General features: G+C 37.6%; 1 protein-coding gene across 8 annotated transcripts in view; it reads right to left on the bottom strand.

The window, feature by feature from the left end:
* Positions 1–25,702, bottom strand: part of Alh (Alhambra) — a 60,131-nt gene that overhangs the window by 6,000 nt on the left and 28,429 nt on the right. For 5 of the 8 annotated variants that reach the window (XM_065235288.1, XM_065235292.1, XM_065235289.1 and 2 more), the window contains 7 exons: positions 21,971–22,096; positions 16,168–16,554; positions 15,710–16,098; positions 7,603–8,863; positions 7,358–7,532; positions 7,037–7,291; positions 6,742–6,973 (listed from right to left, as the gene is read on the bottom strand). In XM_065235288.1, coding sequence (XP_065091360.1) covers positions 6,742–6,973; positions 7,037–7,291; positions 7,358–7,532; positions 7,603–8,863; positions 15,710–16,098; positions 16,168–16,554; positions 21,971–22,096 — 2,825 coding nt within the window. Of the gene's footprint in view, positions 1–6,037; positions 6,582–6,741; positions 6,974–7,036; positions 7,292–7,357; positions 7,533–7,602; positions 8,864–15,709; positions 16,099–16,167; positions 16,555–21,970; positions 22,097–25,702 lie in introns of those variants that run through there. The other 3 variants (XM_065235294.1, XM_065235295.1, XM_065235293.1) reach the window with 3 other exon arrangements.

The following is a 25,702-nucleotide window of genomic DNA, read 5'->3' as shown; positions in this document are numbered from 1 at the left end:
ATGAACAAGGTCAAAGAAAGTGATTACAGAGCGTATTTTATTACTATGAGTAGACCAACAGTTTTTACTGTGTTGAAACTCTTGTTTCCTAACACTGAGTTGTCCGAGGTGTCTTATGAAATTTAACAATTAACCACTTCATTCTAGCAGTTAAAATGACGTTTACTACCACTCGAACTTTGAAATAAAACATTTTTTTTAGACTTTTTCTTCTAGAACCACGATAAAAGTAGCAAACATTTGTGCGTTTCATAAAAAAATAGAAATTAGTTTGTCCAGTTTTGTGTTATCGTTGGTAGAAAGTCACGCCAAAACTGCTTGACAAAGTGGTCAATAGGGAACAGCAGCCCAATGGGTCAGTGGAGGATTTTACTCTCGCCGTAAAACTTCTTGCGGAGTTTTGCAAGTTTGGAAATTTTAAGAATTCCGCGATCAGGGATCGCATCATTTCCGGGGTGCATGACAAGCGTTTGCAACAGCGTCTCTTGAATGAGGATAACCCCACTTCCCGAGCAGGAGAAAATAACTAATGAATACCTTATTCTGATCTGATACCAAAATTTGGTATTGACCAGCATGACATAAGAGGTAAAATACCAAAGAATAATACCAAAAAATTACATGGAAAATACATTGATATTTGGATACCAAAAGAATACCGGGGTGGTATTGTTTTGGTATTGCATTATCATAATTTGGTATTGGAATGGTATTGTGGGAACATTTTTTTGGTATTATTTTTTGGTATTTTACCTCTTATGTCAGGCTCATCCATACAAATTTAAGGTATGGAGATATTCGTTCCTGCTCGGGTTTGGAAACAGTCGAAAAAGTTGTAGCAACCTGGGAAATGACATCGAACAATGCGGAATCTCCGAACAGGGACGGCGACGCTGGTCAGGTTGGTTCTTTGCAAACTCTTAATTATTAGCTGAGGCCTGCTACAAAACTGGATAAACTGGCGAGAACTTATCAATATGCGAGAAAACTTAACAAAGCATCAGTTAAGGGTTGGATTTCAGGCCAAAGTTCCATGGTACAGCCAGTGCTGGTTCTACAGACAAAAGCGTGTTTAGGAGGAATCAGCCGAAAAACAAATCGAAGTACGCGAACATGATCTGCGATTTCTGCGACATGCTAGGTCATATTAGGCGCAAATGTTTCAAGCTCAAAAATTTGTTGTGGAACCGTCAGGTGAATTGGATTGAGGAGGATCCCCAGGAAAGACCCAGTGCAGAGGACAACGACAACTTGAACGATTTGATGGATAGGATGACAACGCGAGACTCGGACGACGAGGCGGACGGATACAACTCAGATTCAGATTGGAAGCGTGGTCACTACCAAACGCAGCTGAAGGTCACTCAGGGTTATATTCTGTCGACAGCTCCCAACGTCTTGGTATCATTAAAAAGGTCTGACCAAATGGCAGAGAAACCTATCGAACGAAGTGCGACGATGGTGGAAAACGGGTCTGAAATTCGGACGATGTAGGTTTCCAATGAGAAAATCCAATCGAAACGTAAACGCAGGGTGGATCTAACGAACATGCAACCAAGACGTTCCATGCGGCCTCGAAAACCGAACGCGATTAACGATTATGTCTATTGGATGTGATTTGAGTAGGATTTTGTGTATTGATCAGAGAACTCTGAATTCTGAATTTTAATTTAGTTTTGAAGACTTTGCTGTTTACCCAGCTATCGATAATCAGTTACTTAAAGGATGAAGAAGTTGTTATATTTGAATAAGACTAGCCAATTTCGTTAACGGTTCTACTGCACGAAAGCCCTTCTGGCTGTCAAATGAGTTAAGAATTATTGCAGTGAGAGAATACACCTCTTCATTACAATCGTTCTATCACAGTCTCCGGGGAACTCCCTGTATCAAAACAGAAGGTGTTAAGGGGGGAGAGTTGGAAATTATCCACAGCCCATATAAATTTAAAAAAAAAATTGTATGGACAATTGTCTACGCAGTGGGAGGGGGGTCAATAATAAAAAAAAACTGTCTACGTAGTTAATGAACAGCCCCTAATTGTCATACCGCCGATTGACATGATGCGTAGGAAAAATATATTTGAAACTGAAGCGTTCTCCAGTGAAACAATTTTTTTTAGTTTTTGAAAACACATAGTAGGGGAAATGGCTCTAATGTTGGTCTATGGATCTAAGATTGGGCCCATCGCTAAAAATCTGCTATTTATCCATTTTATCTAGATGAACGCGTCATTGGGACGGTACTAATGGATATTTTGGTGGCTATTGAAAATTTAGTCTATTGCTGAATTTATGTATGGCGGGCCCAAATTAGGGGCATTTAGGCCAATATTACATCCATTTCCCCTATAATATGGTAAATAAAGTTTTAATAATGAAATACAAATAGGGTCAGGTAGGGTAAGAGTGCCACCCCAATAATTTTGAAAATAAATATATTTTCAATACTAGCTCACCCTTGAAACTATGAGTGGTGTTCCTATGCAGCATTGTAGAAATTTCTGTCCAAAATGACGTCTTACAAAAATAGCAAAAAATCATTTTGTGCTTATGTGTCGAAAATAGAAATTATTTATAATAATTGGACATCATAAAATAAGGATTTCAAATACCCAACTATTTTTTCCGACATAACCTTCTTAGGCTATGAACCATTTGGTGGATTATTTTTACTTTTGGTTAAAATTTGACAGATGAAAAGTTATCGATTAACTCTGCTATCCGAGCGTGGTTATTTCTGACAAACAAGAAGTTAAATTTTGACAATCGTGGTTGAGTTCTCCTCGAAAACCGATCGATCGACAGTACTGGAATTTTCGAACAAAGAGAATAACTTTTGAAATGTTACTTTTAACCACCAGTTAAATTTAACTCGACAAATGGTTCACAGCCTTAAAATGAACCTCACACGGGGCAAGTGTGCCATCGCTACATTTATGAGTTAAACTATACAAAAATGTCAAAGAAATTGCTTCATTGTACATGTTTATAAACAAGCATTAATATGAATCACTTCATTTAAGACGCATGGCCCTTTTGCCCCATAGCACTGCAGTTGCAGTTTAAAAAAACAAAGATTTGAGATGAAATTTTGAATAAATCGTAAACAACTTTTGACGAAATTTAATTTCAACTAGGGTAAGTGTGCCAGTTATGTAACTAGTGCTCCAGTTTGGTATCTAACTCAAATTTGGAATGAATGTTTATTGTTTTAACTGCGTAGATATATGCAAAATTTGTGTTCTAACCTTGCATGAATTTAAATTTGGTGAAGAATGAATAAAATTAAAATTTAAGATGGGGCCCATAAGGGATCATCTTGGACCAAACATTGGTACACTTACCGTACAATGCTGATTTATAATAGAGTTGTTTTTACAGTAATGACCCGATTTTGTCAGTCCGCTTTTTAAGAATCTTTTCTAATATTTTACGTAACCCATGCGCTCAGTGGTTTTATTGCATCAAATCCTATAAATTAACAGGATGGCACTGAATTATTATTTTAAAATTCCAGGATTTTTTCACGGTTTTCCTGGCAACAGTTCGAAAATTTCCTGGTTTTATAAATCATGTTTGTAGCCAACAACTGAATATTTGTTTTAATTTATTTATTTTTTTTATTTATTTATTTCGTCAACTTTGGAAAAGAGGTTTCTGGATCAACAATAGAAAAGGGCCCATCAGCATTTGTAAACAAACCGTTCTAAAGCCCATTCCTCACAAATCGAAGGCCGCCCACACAAACCAACACCATCATCGTGTAGGTAGAAGTTTCCCCTATCCGATGATGATATTGGTTTTCGTGGGTGGCCTTCGCTTTGTGAGTAAAGGGCTTTGGAACGGTTTGTTTACAAATGCTGATGGGCCCTTTTCTATTGTTGATCCAGGTTTATTTCTCCTATGTTTATATTTTACGAGAAATCAAATAGAGGTAAAATGTAAAGACTGGACTCGGAAAAAATGCGACACTTTGTTTTGGGTGTAACTTTTTATCGCGTGGGTAAAAATTAATGAAATTTTGGGTAATACTAGTTTAGAGTGTTATGTATATGAGTGCAAAATTTTATCGCGATCTGTCAAGTAGTTTTCAAGATGCATTCGAAACAAGAGGAGCTACGCCAGCCAATCTTGGGCGCGGTGATCGATAATCCTGGTCAGTCGCACAGATGGATCGGCAAAAGGCTTGGAATCCACTTGGAATCACCGTGTCCCGCGTTGTGAAGATGTTCCAGGAGACGAAGACCATCGAGCGGCGCGCTGGAAGCGGCCGAAAACCGAAAACGGAATACCCAGAGAAGGCGCGGAAGATAAGGCAGTACTTTAAGAATAACCAAACCTTTCCACCCGAGACGTGGCCAAAAAGGTCAATTCGTCGAAGTGGTTCGTCCAGCAGACTATGAAGCGGACTGGGCTACGTGTTTTTAAGGTCAGGAAGGCGCCAAATCGGACTGACAAGCAAAACACGGTGGCCAAATTGCGTGCGCGGAAGCTGTACCGTGAGTGGCTGGTCAAGCCAGGCTGTCTCGTCATGGACGACGAGACATACATCAAGGCGGACACCAAACAAATCCCCGGCCTCGAGTTTTTTTTTGTATGTAAGTCCCGCATGGAGGTTCCGGAAAAGTTCCGGAAGAGAAAGATGGACAAATTCGCGAAGAAGTACCTGTTGTGGCAGGCGATCTGCTAGTGCGGACGATACAGCAAGCCGTTCGTTACAACCGGCACCATAAACGGGCAGATTTATCGAGAGGAATGCTTGCAGAAGCGTTAACTGCCCTTCCTCCGCTCTCACCGTGGTCCCACGCTGTTCTGGCCGGATCTCGCTTCGTGCCATTACGCCAAGCCTGTAATGGATTGGTACGAAGCGAAGGGCGTTAATGTGGTCCCGATCCCGCCAAATACACCAGAACTTCGTCCGATCGAAAAGTTTTGGGCGATAATGAAGAAGAAGTTGAAGATGATGAAGCTTTGAAGAAAAACTGGGAGAAATTGTGTAAGCAAGATGGGCAAAGCCTCGCCCAAGATCTCATGAGCAGTGTTAAGAGAAATGTACGAGCATTCAGCTTGGGGGAGGTAATTCAATAAATAAATTATGCCAAAACATAGCTAATATATAGTTATTTAATCCCTGAAAATTTGAGAAGTATCCGATTTAAAATGAATTTTTGGTGATCATTTTTTCAGAGTCCAGTCTTTACTATTATGTTTGTGCAATATTAAAATAACAATTTTCCCCAGCATTATGTCAACCGACTATTATGCCAAATGGCCAGGATGACAAATAACTATTATACCAAATGACGTAATGCCTCACAGCTTTATGGTAAACGACTGCACGGGTACACCTCTGCAAAACCATATGATATATAGTTTATGAATTTGGGATGAAACGTTCTTGCAATGCTTCTTTGAACAAAGTGTATCATGGGTGAGGTAGTACAGAAAATGCCATTACTTACACATTATTTAAGGTGGCACACTCGGCCTCCCTAAGGTCCCATAAATATTATGTTTTTATGGTTAATCCGTTTTTCGAATGTAGGAATAGGGGATAGGAAAGGATAGACATCAAAATTATGTTGCAATACGCAACGGAATACGATCATTTCAACAAAACTCTAAATACAGTCACATAACACACATAATGTCAGTTCAAGAATATAATTTGAAAGAATTTCTAATATTTTAAAACACACAAACAGAATGAAAAAGAACATAAGCAACGAAAAAAACAAAAACAAAAACCTGAATTAAAAAAATTACCACATTATGGAAATCTTTTGGAGTGTCAGGTTTTTACCTTCTAAGTTTCGGAAATTATTCAAGTAGAAATCTCAAGTTTTTTATCAAGTTCCAGACATTTTTTTTAAACTCAGATATTTTTAAGCGTGAAAAAATTGTTATGATTTGCAGGTATCTCTAGTTCTTGCCCACGGAATGGAACTATAATTCGTTAAGTCTCGCTCGTCTACAAACAACACCAACACAAAACCAAATCGAGAAAATAGGTATGTCGAACATAAATAAAACAAAAGTTCACTATTGTCGAATCCAATTACTTTATTTACTAAAATAATTAAATTAAATATTTCTGGTCGATCTTCCAACTAGACTGATATCTTTCCTTGTAAAACAAGTATAAATTATTACGCAAACGAAAAATATCTTAACCTAAAAAGGCAGGACAACTAAATCAATTTACAGACTATAAAAGTTGTTCAAAGGTCTAATTACAGCTGTCGCACAAAAAAAAAGATTCCAAAAATGTATTAAATGGTTTATTCAAAATTAATTTCCCTACTTTTGTCACTTTCATACAATTGCGTACAAACGCAAAACATTTAGAACGTTCATAGACGAATAACTAGTTATTTGAAGAGCATACGAAAAAGGCGAAACATTGCCTATTGTGTTTGTGTGTATGTGTGTGTATCATTTCGTTATGCATGACGCGAAGTAGTTGCATTGTGGCATATGGCTTGGCCAAATAGTGGGAACCGAACACGAATTACGGCACACGGAACAGAATGGAGGAAGGACGACTCTCAGAGGTTCACGTAGATTGTGTTTGGTTTCTCACTGGCAGATTGTGGTTTGTGTGGTCAAAGTTGAAAATAAATAAAGAAAAGGCGAATCAAGTTTACAGATAAATTAAATCGAAATTTTTCTAATTAGAAGAAGATATTAAGAAAGAAAAAAACCATAATTTAGAAGAGATGGAATTTGAAAATTCTCCTACCTGATTGATGAACTTGAGGTATTTTGATGGGACGAATTCGAATGCCGAAAATCGATACCATTTTCCAGTGGTATTAGGTTGCCGGTGCTGCTGCTGCTGCCAAAATGTGGCTGTGATTGCTGTTGTTGAGTTTGATGTTGCTGAATCCGACTACTTCGGCTCGAAATGGTGGTGGTAGTTGAGTTTCCAGCAGATTCGTGCGGTCCGTTACCGTGCATGTTATTGAATTGACCTAAGCATAATGCAGTCGCTATTTAAACAGTTTTCAATTGCTTTAGATTGGCACTATAAAAACCTTGAGATCCAATGGAACCAGGTCCACTTCCACCGGAAGCGCCGGGTCCTCCTGCTCCACCGGGACCTCCACCACCACCCGTGCCACTTCCGCCACCGAGACCCACACCGCCTATCGCGGTGGGATTCAGTGGGATAGCTAATCGGGCATTCACAGCTAGTAGGTGGTCCCGCCTTGCAACCAGGTTGTTCACATGATCCTCTAACCGTATGTTTTCACTCCGCAGTTGATGCAAGCAGGATAGCAATGACGCAACTAGGGGGAATAACATTGATTTTAATCCATAAATTTGTGTTGGAAAAAAAAGGTAAGAATACTTACTGTCAAAGTGTTGAGCTTGTTCCATTAGGAATTGAGATCCTTGTTCCCATTGCCGTTCCAGCAGCTGTTCTAGGCTCTGAGGCGTATTACCGTTTGCGGTAGCTGTGCCTCCCCCTGCAAGCATCGAGCTTAGCGAAGGTCCACTTGGTACTGGTGCACTGGTATTGCTTCTTGCCTAGCGGAACAGAAAAACAGTACCTTAGAATCACTGATTATGAAGGTCGTCTGAAAGGAGTGGAACTCACCGTTTGATTTTTACCCGGGAAAGGAGGTCCTACTATTTGTGGCGCTTCCACAAATGCATGTGTTTCGAGTTCCATGGTCAACTGATCGGACATTTTCTGCGCAACACTGCTGTTGGGATTCAGTTGATTGCCCAACATATGAGTAGCATGGACTACGCCATTTTGAAACAATTTACTTTCCTTGGGCTCGGGAGCTCCAAGAGCGGTGTTTGAGTTCGTCGATAGCTTTCGGTTACGTTTATTGCTACGAACCGTTCCGGGATCTGAACCGGGAGAACTGGGAGGAGATTCTTTCACCGTCGGTAGAGGTGTAATAATGGTTGACGTTGCGCCAACAGCTGCAGGGTTGGTACCGGGTTGTGCTTCGTAGGAGAACTTAAGTCCTCCGCCGGAACTGAATGAAGAACTGAAACTATTGTCCGGTGTTCTGGAAGAAGATGGCGAGGGTATTTCAGCAGAAGGTTGCGAAGACCTTAGCTTCTTGCTATTATGCGTGACCACCACAGCATTATTACTGTTACTGTTACTACTGGTGTTATTGCTACTGGGATTGCCGTGACCGTGTTCGGTGCTGGTGCCGGCAGTTAAGCTACTACTATTGTTGCTGCCGGAGTGGCTGCTGTTAACGTTACTGCCACCAGATGTCAAATGGTGTGATTGACCAGCGGTATTGGTGGGATGGTTGCTTTGGAAGTTGGAGGTAGAGATCATTCCGACCGTTTCAATTACATGTGTACCGGAAGCAGCGGAAGTAATAGTGGGAGTCAAAATAGACGAAGAATTGGATGCGTTTGCATTTGCAGCGCTTGCCAAGGATGAAGCAGAGGAATTGATTTGGGATATCTTTTCTGCATGGGGTAGAATCGGTGATCCGATGATGGTAGTTCCGACCGAAGATGGTGGCAAACTGTTACTACTATTACCATTGGCCGTGTTAGTATGACTAGAGTTACTGGCACTACTGTTAAGAATCAGATTAAGCTGGTTATTGTTACTAGCGTTCGGGTGGCTACTGTTGTGGTTATTGCTAGGCGTCGAACTACGACTGGTGGTGGTGGAGGTGGCGGTGGGTTCGTTAGCATACATTGCATTGTTGGCGGCAGAGGAAGAGGAAGTGGTTGATGAGCCAGTGGTGATCGATGGCGATGAACGCTGCGGCTGCTGTTGTTGTTGCAGGGAGCGTTTCTTGGATGTACGCGTTTTGCCACTACCAGAGCTGCCTCCGCTTCCGGTACCACCACCACGATCTCTTGATTGTGATCTGTGTACAATATTGGGTGGGTAAATGATCGGTTGTATTGAATGCAAGCTATTACCGAGTGATCTAACAGTTAAAAATTGACCGAACGGAAGTAAAAATGAAACTAGATGTACATAAAACATTGAGCAAGAAATCAGCACGATCAGTGGATGTTCAAGTGTTCTTTCTGCATTTTATGCCTTGGTTCAGACTACAGAGTTGAAACATGTTACAAGAGTGTTATTCAAGATAGCGTTATAAAATGATACAACTCCGTAGTTTGAACATATGACGTGCATACACTTGTATAACAAACTACAAGCATGAGCATTTTTTGTATAATAATAATGAGCACTATACAAACACTATACAAGAAATATACAGGACCAAGGATGAGCATGAGATTTATTATACAAATAAGGCACATGCTCATAGTTTATCATATCGTTCGCCTGTTGGGCTAAACCCATAGCCCACTTAGTGAAAGGTTGAGATGAGCTGTCAAAGCTGAAAATTGGTTGAGGAAACACCATGTTTATTATCATCAAAAGTTTAACAATTATCCATATTGTCCATCCTCGAAAAGGCATCAGCGCTGTCAGAAATGACGTTGGACTTCGATTTAGGTGGGCTACATTAAAGAGACTGAATTTATTGGAAGATTGCCGCAAAAGCTGATGATGATAATGTTGACAGGCTGCATATAAAGTTCGTGAAAATTAGCATTAAATCATAATTTTCATCAAGCCTGCGTAAAATCCTTCCAAAATAACATTCGAATTGAAGAAGAAAACGTTTTACGATCAGACTGATGTGCATCTTTGACTTTTCCAGGTGAACTTTCATAAGATATATTCATTTCACTTCACGGCTCCATCAATGCTGCATCCTAAATATGATGTAAACAGTAGTAAATTGCTCAATTACTCAAAATAAAGATGATTTGTCATCTTGTTATCACTTTGAAGACCATCTAGCACCATTTTATAGTATGGTGCGTGTTGAGTAAATCAAGGTCCGGAGCGTTTTCCGTCGAAAATTGTGAGTATCAAGATGTTTGCTTAAAACAGGCCAAAATGAACATTTATTGAATATTGGCGTCCTATACAACCAATTCTCTATTACCACCAGCATGATACAAGCTTTCCTAAGTAAATTCACTTAATTTCCACTTTCATCTTAGTGAAAATCGCACATATTCACTATTTTCCGAAAAATGCAGCTGCGCAGGAAGTAACCTCTCCCTGTGGGTGCAAACTTGTTATGCATAATTTGCCATGAAAACATCTCCGATCCGTACCGAAATAATAACAAAAAGTTTTCAAACACGTCTTCTTTCACGATTCAGGCAAAAGTTTCCACGGGAAATTTTTAGTTTTTCTTTATTAATCGTTTTGCCCCAAAAAGCGTCTGTTTTACTTGGAAAATATGGAAACTATCCTCCTTATAGTAGTTCTCACTTCGAAATGTAGGTGGCGAAAGCTTGGAAAAGTTTCACTGCAAGACGCCAATAAAGAGACGACCATCTTATCCATTTGACAGGTCTTCTGCTCGATTGGAATGACTTTTCCTATGACTTTGACAGACAATCGATTGTTCCAATTTTGACATGTCGCCTCTTTATAAATTTAGGCTATTTAGGCTACATCATTTATAGTCTGGCGCATAGAATCTCGAAAACCAATTAAACTGTCAAATAGCAGAACAAATCGATCATGTCACGACCAGACAGGGCTGGTAGTGGGTATGTGATGTAATAGTAGTGACTTTAGTGACTAAAATTACGAAAATAGTGACCAAATAGTGACTTTTAAACAAAAATAAAGTGACCAATAGTGACATTTATTGATCGGAAAGATATGGTTCCAATCATCCGTTATTCCGGTATTTTTCATGCTTTTTAAAAATAAAAAAAAATAAATGATTTAAGGATCACATAAATTTGTTATCGAAACATACATATGAATTGAATAAGCAAGAGCACGTTCCAATTCTAACCTCCATTTCCTCACTCTGCAGATCATGAATTTGTTATTGGATCGCTAAATAGAGACACAGAGAAAAATGTTCAAAGTACCGATTTTAGATAGCATTTTTTGAAGATATCAAGAGCCACATGTGAAAAGGGCATTCAAGCTTTGTATACCCTCTTCTCGCCAACCGAGGGTCGCCCACACAAACACAACATCATCGGAAAGAGGAAACTTTACCCTATCCGGCGATGTTGATGGTTTGCGTTGGTGTCATATGGGAGGCGAGAAAAGGGCATAAGAAAGCTTGGTTACAAAAAACTTGTTGTTCTTGATATAGGATATATATGAAGCGATGCATTTAGCAACATGAAGAACTGCAGTTTAGAATTAAATGTACATATATACACACCAACTAAAACAAACATCACGGATACTAAAGCTACCGGGGGTCAAAGATTATTCAAATTTCTGGCCTTTGAACAAATGTTGAGAGCTTGTTATACATTGAACCAACGAGAAAGGTAATTTTTACCTGAAAATTCAGGTAACCTCTCCAAGATAGGACTTCAATGACATGGCTATGAATTCCATTGGATTCACTGGTCCAGTCCACATATCATGCTGGTAAAGGCGCATGAACACTCATTTATAAATTAAAAATAAAATTTCAGAAAATGAGTGAATTTCAATTTTTCTAGAATGCAATCATTTAATGACTCAAATAAATCGAAATATATATCTATAGTCTGTCACCAATTCACTTTATCATTACTACAAAATCCAGTAACATCTACTTCGCTTTTGAGTTATGCCAATTTGAAGATTATCGGAAAGTCCGATAAAATTTTCGTGAAAATCAATTGATTTCTATGTGAATTACTCAAACGTAATCTCTCCCCCAAAATACGTAATATTCACCTGAAAAGCATGCTTGCCATCCACAGTTTTCGTCACGAGCTGCTCATTTGCTAATAACTTGTTAACTAATTTAAGTAAGAAAAAGTAGATTTTAATTCAAGTAATAAACTGTATTTGTTTTTGCGTTGTAAAAATCAAGTGAGAAATGCTCGCTGCACATCTCGGACTTTATGTGTAATTCTTTGCTGTTGATTCAAATGTTAAGATTTACCTACTCTTTGCATATCTTGTAAGCTATGATCCTTATCTATCAATTACTTTAAAGAAAATCAATTTTCAATAGCTGAGTGAAACAAATGAGCAGTTGGTGTGTACAACTGTGAATGCAAAGCATGCTGAAAAGTATGATGGAAAATATAAACGTGCCTATTCATTTGAATTTTACGTAACTTTTAGTTGCAGTGTAGGCTTGGATAACTTTCAAGATCTTCATGTAAAACAGCCAGAATATTGGGTCTAAAGCTTTTTTAGAAATCTCTGAAAATTTATGATAGGTCTATGACAATTTCAAGATAAAAATAAATAAAATATTAGATTTCGTGAACAGTAAACGTTTCCTTATGTTCGCAACTCTTCTTGTCAGACTTTACTCTGAGTTTTTAAACTCAAATTATTTACTCTCAACATTGGTCTAAAAAGTGACTTTAGTGACTAAATTTTAAGGAATAGTGACTTTAGTGACTTTTTGATGAAAAAAGTGACTTTTTAGTGACTGACTTGAAAATAGTGACCAAGTCACTAAAAAGTGACCTGCTACCAGCCCTGCGACCAACAACAGAAAAGAACACATCGTTTTTTTGCGATCAAAACTTCGGAAACCCTTTTTCCGTGACTCAAGGCTCGCCCACGCAGACCAACACCATCATCAGGTTGGGGAAAGTTTTCCCTATCCGATGATGCTGTTAATTTGCGTTGAAAGTTGACAGTACCTTTTCAATTGTTGGTCTACAATATATTGAATAGGTCCCGCTTTTGATAGATCGAAATTCTATCCGCCAGATTATAAATATAGCGACTATAGGCTACAGTCCAACTAAAACGTAACCCACTTAAAGATAGTCCAACGAGCGAATTTCGATTGTATTTGGATTTATTAGGCCATTGCCAACTTCGCGAATTTAAATAATATTTTTTTTATGCAGGGCAAAAATAATAGCAACAACTTAACAGAAAAATATGACAATATAATTGATGTCCCAAATGTCAGCCTAAGTGTCCCTAACATTGGGACCATGCATTAATCCTGAAATAAAGCATTTTGGATCAAATTTTCATCAGCAACCAATGAAAAAGCTATTTGTTTTGTACTGATAATGTATAGTTCTAATACGACATCAGGACAATACTAATTTTAAGCAAAGTACGAAAAGACTACCCTTTTTACTTCCCAGAAAGTTTTTAGTTGAAATTATTTGAAAAAAGCAGGCCAAATAACAAAAAAGAATGAATTTTTGACTCGACCATCTCCGATTTGCATGAAACTTTGCATAACTGTTTGATACATCTAAATGTCTATATGAATGTAAATTTGTTAGATTTTTTTTAATATATGAGAAATAATCTCAAAAACTCATGATAGGTAGGCTTGGTGATAATGATAGGATCTGTTTCTTCATTCTCACACGACGACCATGATATTTACTAGGTTGAAACTAGAAATACTCCGAGGGAGAGATAGGCAGAGAAAACAAAATACAATTCGGCAGCAGGGATTTGTACCTAAATTATCTTGTAACCCTTGCTAGAAGCCAGCATTTCACATGACTTTTATTTTTGATTCGATTTACGTGCAAAATAATAATTGATTGCCTCGCAATATTTTGCACATTTCTTGGTGCCATTAATTAACCAACTAATATCAATTAATCAATAGAGTTAGAATATTGTTTTTGATTCCAAAAAATACTAGTTGAATTTGAGAGGCACACGAAACATAAAGGTGATTGAATTTCGGTTCGATTGCAATACTCTCAAATATAATATATAATTCGTCCATCTTTACTTTTAGGTACCCGCATAAACGCGAACCATAAATTGACCTTACCTAAAATTGTTAAAAATTGTTTATAATCCCTGCTAAACTTTAACTGAAATGGTTATGCCAGACTTCGCTGTATGCAAGTTTGTTTACACCCCTGAGCGGGAAAGCGAATACCAGGCTACGTGCACTGCTGCCATCAACCCTGTTAGTGTTGAATTCAATCTTCTGTGGATTTTTAAATTGGACCGGTAAAATGCCTAGAATGGTCGTTTTTGTTTTATTTACTCAGTTTCTGATATTTATTCACCATTAAATACATCCACTCATCTATATTAATGAGTCAAACTTCACAATTCCGGAGTGATTTGAGATTTGGGCGTAATTGCATTTGTAAACAAACACGTCAATCACCGATTTCTCGCGAATAAAGCTCAATCTCGAAAAGCAATAACACTATGAGGTAGAGGAATAATTCCTCTATCATTTGGTATAGTTTGTTTGTGAGATTGAGCTTTTATTCAAGAGAAATCAGTAATTGACCTGATTGTTTACAAAAGCAATTACGCCCAAATCTCAAATCACTCCGGAATTGCTTGTTTTAATAAACTTAAATCCATTGCTAGAGGCAATACATCTGGCAACGCTTTTTCAATGATACTTTTACGAGTGCCGTAAAGTTGAAGTGGTTTTCTTGGTGTTCAATTTTGTTCACCAAGAGTTTTGAGTAGCAGTTGTTTTGGATTTTGTGTATTCGATTGTGTGTTATTATACTAAGCTTCGAAGAACACAAGTAAGTAAATACAGTGATATTTTACCCAGGAAGTTTTCGTCCTAAAATCATGAAAGTGTTAAATTTTTGTATTAATAATATGAGAATGTATGTGTAAACCAATGATGACGATTGAAGAATATTTCAAAAAGAAGACGAATACAAATTTAATTACCCTTTGTAGAACCTTAAGTAATAGATACATAATTAGGAAAAGTAAAATTTACGAGTCAAAACATTTTTCTATATCATCAAAAAGTTGGACTTTAAAAAAACGCAGATTTTGTTTAAAATCCCAATTTGTTTCATTATGAAATAGAACAAATAGCTTTACATTTAAATTTCTCAGAAACCTAAGGAAAAAACAGATTTTCGTTGATTGTTGATAGATATCGTTTTCCAATCATTTTAGACAAATTAAAACGAGCCATAAAAATTATTTTTGTGGGCAGTAAGCTTCGCTTAGATGCAAAAGACTCGTTTTTTTTTTGATAATTCAACAATGCCTGATTAAAAAGTACGCAATCCGGAAAATCAGGTTCAGTCACTGTATTACATGTATCATGTAAATCATGATACATGTAAATCTACACACTTAGAAAATATTGCCGACTTCAGTAATTTTTACCGAAATCTCAGCAGCTAAACTGTTCGGTAAAATTAAGACAATTCAATTTAATTGTTTTAAAGCTACTTTCAACCGAAATCTGCACTACAATTACAAGATTTGAACACTTAAACAAGATTAAATGTGGTTTGAAATTAAGTTTGAGCAAAATAGGCTTTTAAATGAAGGTCAAAATTTTACGGAACTTTCAGCTGTTGAGATTTCAGTAAAAAAAATACGGAAAACGACAATAAATTCTGAGTGTGTACATAGGTAACTTATATACCAATTGAGTATGGGGAATCTTGATAACGCAAATCACCAGTTAAAGTTGTTTGGGTAATTTAGTTTCTCTGTTTAAGCACAAATTTGATGACTATACTTTCACAACTTACTCAAAATGAAAATTATTTCTTTATAGACAAATAGCAAACTGTTCTGCGTATGCAACAACAACAAAACGTAAATTTTTAACGCGGCCTAACTTGATCTCTTGCTGATTTCAAGCTCCCAGAAGCTAATTTACAAAAGGAAAACTAGTTACAAGCGAAACGACCAAAAATAGGTACCAATCATAGAAAATAAACAAAACAAAAAGTGAACTAAACGTCGATCCTACCTTGATCTCCTTCCGGAAAGTTCCTCCTCCTGAATGGCAGCTATCCGCGCATTCGTTGTTTGCTTTTCGAAGGTAATCTTGAGACCGCTGTCACCTCCCGGAATGATTGGCGACGATGACGTACTCTGTATGGCACTCATCGGCACAGGTGAAATGCTCTGTAGTACGGACACATTGGACGAGAGACTGCTCGGGGTCAGCTCCATTCCTCCGGTGGAGAAAGGATGTAGCTGATGTTGGTGCGATCCAGCGCTAGAGATGATGGCAGGTGACAATCTCATCGAAGGTGACTGTCGTTCCAGTATCGAATGAGCGGGATTCTGTATTACGTGACTCGACGCACTCAGTTGTTGTTGTATCACAGGACTGGCCCGGTTAGTAGCTGCACTCTGAGATGTGGAGGGATGGTAAAAATTAAAACGATATTTGTCGCAGTGGATAGTTTCAACGATACCAACCATAAGCTGATCGCCAGTTCGCTGTGTCAGCTGTTGGTACAGACTGGATCCAGAAGCCATCTGACCAGGCGACACGATGTTCGGCGTGTTACTGTTAGCGCTACTAGTTGAAGCATTGGTACTTGCACTGCAGATATTGCTACTACTACTACTACTACTACTACCACCATTATTATTAGCAGGTAAATTCACACCAGGTACGGTAGCTGTCGACAACGGAACGGACACCACAAGGCTAGGCGTATGTTGCTGGCCCGGTTGTGGCTGTTGTTGTTGTTGTTGTTGCTGTTGTTGTTGATGTTGTTGTTGTTGATGTTGATGTTGTTGTGGATGCTGCTGCTGCTGCTGCTGCTGCTGTTGTTGTTGTTGAAGCTGAGGTGAGTTCGGCTGAAAAGAGAGAAAAACAGACGAACAATTGTTGTAAAATTGAATGACGGATATGTGATATTTTATAGACATTTTCGAATATAAAGTGAGGGTACCATATTTGACGCGCTTCCTCATGATGACATGCTCGTCTATTTTTGATCGTATCTTGATTTTGATCACATATGTTTTAAAACTTTGTTACACTGAACAAACGGAAAACTTAATATTAATGTGAAAATTCACTACTATTTTTATAATATATGTATAGCTTATTTAGATTACAAAATATTAGAACTCTTAGATCGACGAAAATCTGGATTCCCATTTTACTAAACCATGAGCAGTGTAAAAAAATATTCCATCGGTAGTCATAACAATAATATTAAATTCGAAAAAAAAACTGTTCATGTTTAAAAGATGCCACGCAAAATAGAGGTAACATTAACCAAATATATCTAATTAACAAGATATCCCACTAATCAATTTCCTCGAACAAGGCAATGGATACACCACCCTTAGGTAATCGCAGTGCCATCTGGTAAGTGCACATTAAAACTGTTGGGAATCCCCCACCAACTTTACCAGCAGGTCTCAATAACTGAAAGGTGACAGCATGACAGATGTCAGAGCGGACGTTGATGATAAACTAAGAGGAAGAGGAGACAATAATTGGCGTTGACGGCACCGTTGAAAAATCTTCTTTTCTAGCAAAGATTGACAGTTTCTTATGGGAATTTTCCGTGGATGAAAGGATAGTACGAAGTTCGCCATGTTTCACACACAGTCTGACGTTTGCTTATGGATTTTACCATTGGAGTAAAGAGCTACAGGGGCGCCGTCAACGCCAAAACGGGGACGAAAACGAACCACTTTTTTCTGTCAAACGCGAACCAGCTCGTGATTGGCTGATTTGAAGTGCGTAAGGTAGAGATAGAGATAGATAGAGATACAAGAGTTAGAAGCCAGTTATCTTCTCTTCCTCTTAGATGATAAGCCGATGGAATAGGACGATATCATACTCGAGGTCATTTTCATTATATTTCAATCGTTACCACGCAAACAGAAACACAGGAGAAATTACACACACACACACACATCCAATCTAACTTCATGATGGGCTTGTAATATGTTTTGCTTTCGAGTGAAAGAGTCCAATATCACCACCGGTATCAGTAAGATGCAAATCTCTAATAGTAATTGCTGATTTGCGAAACTGTTGCTCAAAATAATCTTTATAAGCATAGAAGTAAACATAGACAATACATTCCCTCTTCCTAAAGAATTATTCAGGCTCTGAACCATTTGGTGGATTTTTTTAACTTTTGGTTAAAATTTGACAGATGAAAAGTTATCGATTAACCCTGCTATCCGAGAATGGTTATTTCTGACAGACAATAAGTTAACTTATGACAACCGTGGGTCAAAAATCGGTAAATCGACAGCACGGGGATTTTCGAGCATAGAAAATAACTTTCGAAATGTCACTTTTAACCACGAGTTAAATTTAACTCGGCAAATGGTTCACAGCCTCAGTGTTCACTCGGCTGTCGACAGAAGCAGACCACTCTTAATATGTGTCACGGGATCGCCTGTTTACGCAGCAGCAACCATTGTGTGGTTCTCCTCATTCTTCTTCATCAGCAGTTCTTTCGGTTGATGTGTCGTCGACTTTGGAAATCAACCGTTTCGTGATAAATGTGTGAGTGCTGACCACCCTAATAAACGGCTATCATACACTAACGATATCATAGATGGTACGACCCTACCACATAAAGTTGGGATGATATCCCGAATTGGTGGTTAGGCACTTCTTATGGTTATTGTTTATGCGGGCACGTTTTACGTCCATTGCTGCAGTGGAAGCGCTCTGAACCCCGTTGGCAAATCTGCCATACAATGAAACCACTGGAAGCGGCTCCCGTTGTGGTGGAAGGGGCTTATTGGATAGCGGAAGATAAAATGTTTATTGTGTTGTACCTTTTCACTATAGTTTTAAGATGTATTGTATAGTGAACAAGAATCCTCGGTTCTGTAAAATTAATTCGGTTGAGCCAATGATATTTGTGACAATTATGCCAAAGGCAGGGTGGCAACTGAATTTCCATTTTAAAATTACAAATTTTCCCGGTCAATTATTCAAAGATTTACAAATAATACACATCAAGTTATTAAAAAAACAATTGAATTTTTTATAGGATACATTTTAATGCTTCTATTAATTTGATTGAAAATTCGATAAAATAATTCGATTCATCCAAATCATCCTAATATTCAGATCTTGAAGTTCTACAGGCTAAACCAATGTTTTGTACGATGCGCTGACTTATTTTTTTAATTCATGGAGCTACTTAGGACCAAATCGTATTATGAGTTACGTAGATGTGTTAAAAAATATCTAAGTTTTTTTAAATTCATATTGGAGCTCAAATCGTGAGATTCCACAAACTCTATGAGATATTGTACGATGTTACTACCAACTTTTTTGAAGCCGCAGATCTTCATGGACCCTCTCTGTTGTTTAGTTAAAATGGTTTGAAGAATCAAAACTATTTTATCGAATTGCTTCATTTTCTTGTTGAGGGTCCAGTGGGTTTGCCTCTACTGCGATTTCCTGCCAGGTTCCAATCCATATCTCGTTTCAGCTCTTTTTTTAACATCGAAGATGAAGATCAATCATTCGAGATCCAGTTGTGAGGCTACCAAGAATATACTACAGGCATCAGTTCATAAACACCTGCAGCTTTTAAGTGCATAGCAGATTATTCATTCAAGGTGTATCGATTTCAGCGGACTATCTCGGGAACTATGGTAGACTACGAAAGTAGGTACCAGTGAGGACCGCTGTAAAAGAGTTCTCGCGATTGAGTAAATCGAAAGCGTTTTTAATATCATAATGAATATCTAATACAGGGTAACTTGAAATTCGTTGCTCTTCTTCAGGATGATACAAAGCTAGATAATATGGTCCACACAAGATATTCCAGCATGGAATCATGACTACTGCCACTATAGAGTCGCATAAATCTTCAGGATAAAGTTTCACAAATCTATCAGACAAACGCTCTATGGACAACCTGTTGAACGTCAAGATCAGGATATTTGCGAGAGGTTCTGAATTTTCGTCGAGATATCGTAGTTGAATATGTAGAACATCAAGATTTGATTTGAATAATCAGAGATATTTTTTAGTACAAATTCATATGTCATATGATGTGATGAGGTCGGTCGCATTGAGTTTTATGGATTCCTATAAGAAACTTGGATATAATACAATACTTTGTTGAGCTTGTAGAACTTCAAGATTCAAACCTCTGAATAACATATTCAAAAAAAAATTTGTTATTATAACTACATATTCCACATGATAATATGGGGCCCCACGAAGCTTTTTGGATTCTCAAATTTAGACGAGACATCGTATAAAACTTTGTTGTATCTGTAGACCCTAATAAGAAAATACCATACCCGAACGTTAACCACAAATGGTTTGGATGATACCCTGAACACGTCGTTAAACAAAATAACTATAAAAAATTTATTAGGGACCCCTTTAAGATCGAAGCTCCAGGACAATTTGGAGAATGGAACATATTTTGTTAATACAACTTCTTATCTCACTTAATGTGACGAGGTCTCACGGAGCTTCTTGAATTCATATAATAAATCTAGACCTAATTCAAAACTTTGTTGAGTCTGTAGAACATCAGGACCCAATTCCCCGGGATAACTTAGAGAGCCCAACGTATTTTGTCATTACAACTTATTATTCCACATGAGGCTCTACGAAGCATTTTAGGTTCACAAATTTAGTCGAAACACCCTGCAATACATTGTTGAATCTGTAAAACTTCAAGATCTAGTCATGATCTACAACAGTATAATAAAACCATTGTTATTTGAGGCATACAGGTATTCGATATAACGTAACTGTCACTTTTGATTTCCATCGTCGATTTCAAGCAAATTATCGTTCAAACAAGCAAAGTAATATCACCATCGGACAGATGAGATTATTCCCCAATTATTGGTAATATTAGTTTGTATGATTAAATTGTTATAAGCGAGAAATTGACGAAGATTATTAAGATTGAAGTCAAAAGTGACAGTTACGTTATATCGAGGTATATCTGTACATTGATTGTTTAAAAAATTTCGAATTCAGTACAACTCGAAAGAACTGCTCATGTTTAAAAGACGGAAGCATTCCTATAAATTAAAAATATTGATTTAAAAATTTCTGAAATCAGTACAACTCGAAAGAACTGCTCATTTAAACATGAAGGCAGCATTACATTTGAACAGTTTGCCAGGTTGAAAAAATCGAACCTTCTTAATCTTTTTTCGAGACTGATTTCAAATTTACTTTTTTTTTATCTTTATTTTAGAGATTTTTAGCCTTAGGCTAGTTCATCTTTATTCAAATTTACTGAGAAAAATTCAAAACCGCAGAAAAGGGCTTGTTCTTCGGCGAAATGACCCATTCTGCGAAATTACATACGGTGAAACGTCCTTCGGCGAAATGTCCTTCGGCTGAATGTCCCGCTCCCGCTTATAACGTTTTATAACTGCTCAGCCTGCTCAACATGTATGAGCTTTGGATAATATTGTTGCAGCAGATTTTTCCATCTTTCAAACATGAGCTGTTCTTCCGAGTCTTAAAAGTTAGTAGAAGAACACGTCGTATTTGAAACAAGAAACAAACGAAAAACCAGATTGGATTTTTCGAATGAACGAGCAGCAATACAAAGAATGAACAATTATCAACAAATCTAATCGATTATGCTAAGTGTCCAGTGCCAAACGTATCAGACCCGACCATTTCAAATATTATTCCAGAAATGACATGAAAAGAAAATTAAAGTTCATTTAAACAAAATGATTTTATTATATTGTAAATGAAAATAATTCCAAATTGAAAAAAATATTACATTTTGTTTTTTTTTTGCAAAACCACGGAATAAGTCGTATCTTATCTTCAACTACTCTCATTCATTTTCGGTTTTCACCTATACTTTTTGCAGACACCCTCATTTTTTGTATTATAAAACAATCACTTTAACACATTATTGTCCGGGATGAGACACGTGACATTTAGCGTACGAGGCATGGATGCTAAACACTACGACGGATACATCCCCTAACACCATCACTCTAAAATTTGTAAATTATACTAAAATCTACACGACCAAGTAACGAATTATTTGTGTTGCGTTAAATTAAACCAATGTCATAACTACCTATTATTGAGTATACCATAACATTAATAATTGAATATTGATCTTCAAAACCAAACATGAGAAAATCAAAATTATTGTCCATGCAGATTGCGTTTATTCCACTTGATTCAAACTCCATTTTTAGTCACCATACTGTCTGCTTATTTATGGAATGTCTGTTAATAAATAACGCTAAAATCAAGCATAGGCAGCCTTACCTGTTGTTGATGTTTAATTGATGATGAGACGATGTTCGACGTGTGAGACTGGACCAAATTTGGACTCACGTTTTGAATGTTGGTGTCACCACTCGGGTGATGAGGAGAGCTTGGTTCCGTTTTAGCCTAGGACGAACATTGATGAAGAGAAAATTAAAAAAAAAAACATCAATCACCTGCAGCCATCGACGTGATGTTCATTCATGTAAATATTCTAACTAGGTATGTGCCTATCTACACACTTCGTCATCAGTGCGCTCCCGTTTGCGTTTCTTTTCGCGTTTATCCTTTTTGTGACTCTTGTGTTTCATCTTCAACCGAGTTCAATCACACTTCAACTTCAACAGTCTGCCCTGCGTTGATCACCGAATGCAAACCAAAACAAATAATCAATAGCACAAGCCGGACGTTCGGAAACCCTACCACAAACACTCATTTTTGCGTATAGAAATGGTATTGTTTTGTGCAATATTCCACAGCTATCAAAACTGAACTGAAACTAAATCTACGCGCACAGAGGAGAGCACATGTTTCTGACGCCACTTTTTGGTTTTGTGATATGCTTCTCTGTGCATCCCGTGGCTATCACATCTACAAGGATATACCGTTACAGCGAACGACGGCAAAGAAAGTGAGAGTAATAAAATCCTAGCAGGGTATCGCGTTCTCCTCCTCCTACGGCTACCCCCTCTGGCTTTCGTTTATTATATTGATGTTATTGCGTGGCGGTAGAAGACGTTACCATACGCGTGCTAGAATTTATTCTCTCACAAATCTAGAATTTATTTGCCCGATGGATAGACTGCAAAGAGGACGAACAAGTTGATACTGTTACGTTATATATGGACAGCATGTAGAGACGTATCTAATGAAATGTGTTCAGTTTTATATAGCGATGTTGTTGCCCTCGCTCTCTTTTTAGTTCATCACAGGATTATGATTCGTTCAGACAAATACCTTTACAACTTTTACTAATATGCGGCAAATAAGTGAAAATGGAAGGGAGAGCCAAGGGAAGAAACGATCAGGTCTAGTCTGGGTTTGCTAGATGAATATCGTAGATGATTGCTGTGGCAAGAATCAATTTGCATTGTATATTCGAGAACCAAATTTAAGGCTGAAAAGCGACAAGTTAAACGCTGATTAGAGTAAATTCGTGACGTTTAAATTAAACGATATGCTTTCATCTTATGAAAGTAATAGGATCAATAGCAGAATAATATTTAGTCGAATTGATGTTAGAGATTCTTTGGAACTAGAACTTTCTCTGCCTTGTAAAAAAAAAGATGGGCGTAGTAAATGTATATACTTCCATTTGGCTAATAATGCTGCTATATTAGCATAAAATAGCTCTGATATACAGATTAAGTACGACGAATTAGCCAAATAATCACCATCGGCTCTAACCCACTTGGCATAATGCCATTTGGAACACATCATGATCAAAAGTAGGGAAAATAATAATTAAATTTTTTGTCCCATCTTTTAATCATGACCTGTTCTCTCAAATTCCGTTGAAGTACAGCCCAGATGGCTGAATATGTATTAATCGGTATGATTTTTTTCTTTCTAAAAATACAAACGACACGAAACCTAAAACATTCACATTTTGCACTTGAAATGGCCGAAACTACCAATAACGCTGCATGCTAAGGCTCTGAACCATCGGAGACGAGCCAGCCAACGGCTGCAAATCTCCTTAATAAAGATAAAAAAGGCTCTGAACCATTTGGTGAATTATTTCAACTTTTGGTTAACATTTGACAGATGGAAAGTTATCGATTAACCCTGCTATCCGAGCGTGGTTACTTCTGACAGACAAGAAGTTAAATTTTGACAACCTTGGCTAAGTTCTTCTCGAACACCGGTCGATCGATTTTCGAACATAGATAATAACTTTCGAAATGTCCTTCGAGTTAATTTTAACTCGGCAAATGGTTCACAGCCTAAACAGCAATTAACTATTGGAAGTAGTAATTGAAAATTAAAAATTTGCAATACATAATAACTTGTTTACCGGTAAAACTAAAAATTGAAAAGTCGCAACAGACAATTCAACAATTTCCGGCTGAAAATCCCCTAAACAAAGAAATCCAATCAATTCAAAACTAGCAATGGAAATATCTCTACATAAAAGATTGCAAAAAATGGCAATTCTTGGATTATTTATGGAAAATTCAAGATTTTTTATTGCCTATGGAAATCTAAAAGTTCAAAAAAAAATATTCAAAATTAGCATTTCAATATTGTTATTAATTATAACTTATTTTAAAGCCGCCGGGATGTTCTGAGGCATAACATCTCTGATCACGCCTGCCTTCGGAAGGGAAGTAAAGCCGTTGGTCCCCGGTTCATGAGTTGATGGGTCGATAGGTAAGTCCAGGTGTGGAAGCTGCCTCCCTGGCGTCGGTAGTATTGGTGCTCAGCACGGAAAACAAGATCGACGGAAAACAAATCAAGGAAAAAAAAAATCTTATTTTAAGTACTTAAAGCCGTTTTATGTGAAATATTATGTTGACCTAAATAGTGCCATTATAATCTTAATACCATAGAGGTAACTCTAAGACCAGAAGGGCCCGAAGAAACGAGCTCAACTTTTTGGTTCAGCTCTGGTACTCTCTTCGATCCCAAGCTAATCGATGCACCCCTCGAAACATAGGAAAATCCACGAACCTCTCATTTTATCTGTCAAACTTTCATAGCGAATCAAAACAAACATAGTGTTATACTGGAATTTATACTAGAATGGAGTACGTTAATCGATTTGTTTGGGACTAATAGCCTAGTGTAGTGAGCCAATTTAAACTCATTAGTTTCGAATTGATTGTTGTTAATACCTTGTATACTAAATCCGTCTCAGTTTCCAGGATACTAACAGATACTAATGATCTCTACTACAAATAGAGTTTGTTTTACATGCTTAAAAAATAAACTTGTTGCAACTTGCAGCTAGCATAGCTATAACCTAGGTCTGACTAAGACACGTCGTAGTCACCACTCGGTGTCAAATTGGTAAACATAGCAAATCAGTGCATGAGCGTTGCATGACTCTCTTGTGGTTCGCTTTTTATTCGTTTCTCTTAAGCAGTTGAAACGCGAAGTTTCGCAGCTACACTGCAAGTGCACCTAAATTCACATTAATCATCGTTTCAAGTCAACAGGAAAGTGTTTTCATAAGCTACAAAGTGTATCAATATTTCCTTACGCTGAACAAAAATTTCTGGAATGCAATTTGAATAGATCGTATGTAACAAACGTAAACAAATTGACCAGACACTGATTACTCTTCCTAACAGCAAAATTTGGGCCCGCTATCTCATTTAAGGATTAACTACGCTTTCTGTGAGGTATTACTCATTGTAATTCATTTTTAAAGGGACGCGTACAGAAGGCCGAAGCACAAAAGGCCGTAGCACAAAAGGCCAAAACACAAAAGGCCGAAAACCAAAAAGATCGAAAACCGGAAAGGCCGAAAACCGGGGGGGGGGGGGCTCTATCTAAGATGCAGAAACAATTTTACTTAGCTTTTGTGAGATGTACGCATAGATAGATGAAGATTTTGAAGATTTGCGTGAGTGCGTGTGTAACGGAGTAATTCGTAGATTGCATACTGGCAACTGTCATGTATCAACTTTAACGTTCTTATTCTGATTGCTTAAGGAAAACTTTTTGGGAGTGAATAGTTCTCCACTCAAAGTTCATAACAGGAAAAGCATGACAATTACCATTGCC

The sequence above is a fragment of the Ochlerotatus camptorhynchus genome, unplaced genomic scaffold (assembly GCF_037179485.1).
Source record: "Ochlerotatus camptorhynchus isolate MF236.1 unplaced genomic scaffold, CSIRO-AGI_Acam_v1.1 ptg000471l, whole genome shotgun sequence".
Taxonomy (NCBI): Eukaryota; Metazoa; Arthropoda; class Insecta; order Diptera; family Culicidae; genus Ochlerotatus; species Ochlerotatus camptorhynchus.
This window is presented reverse-complemented; position numbering and strand designations above follow the sequence as displayed.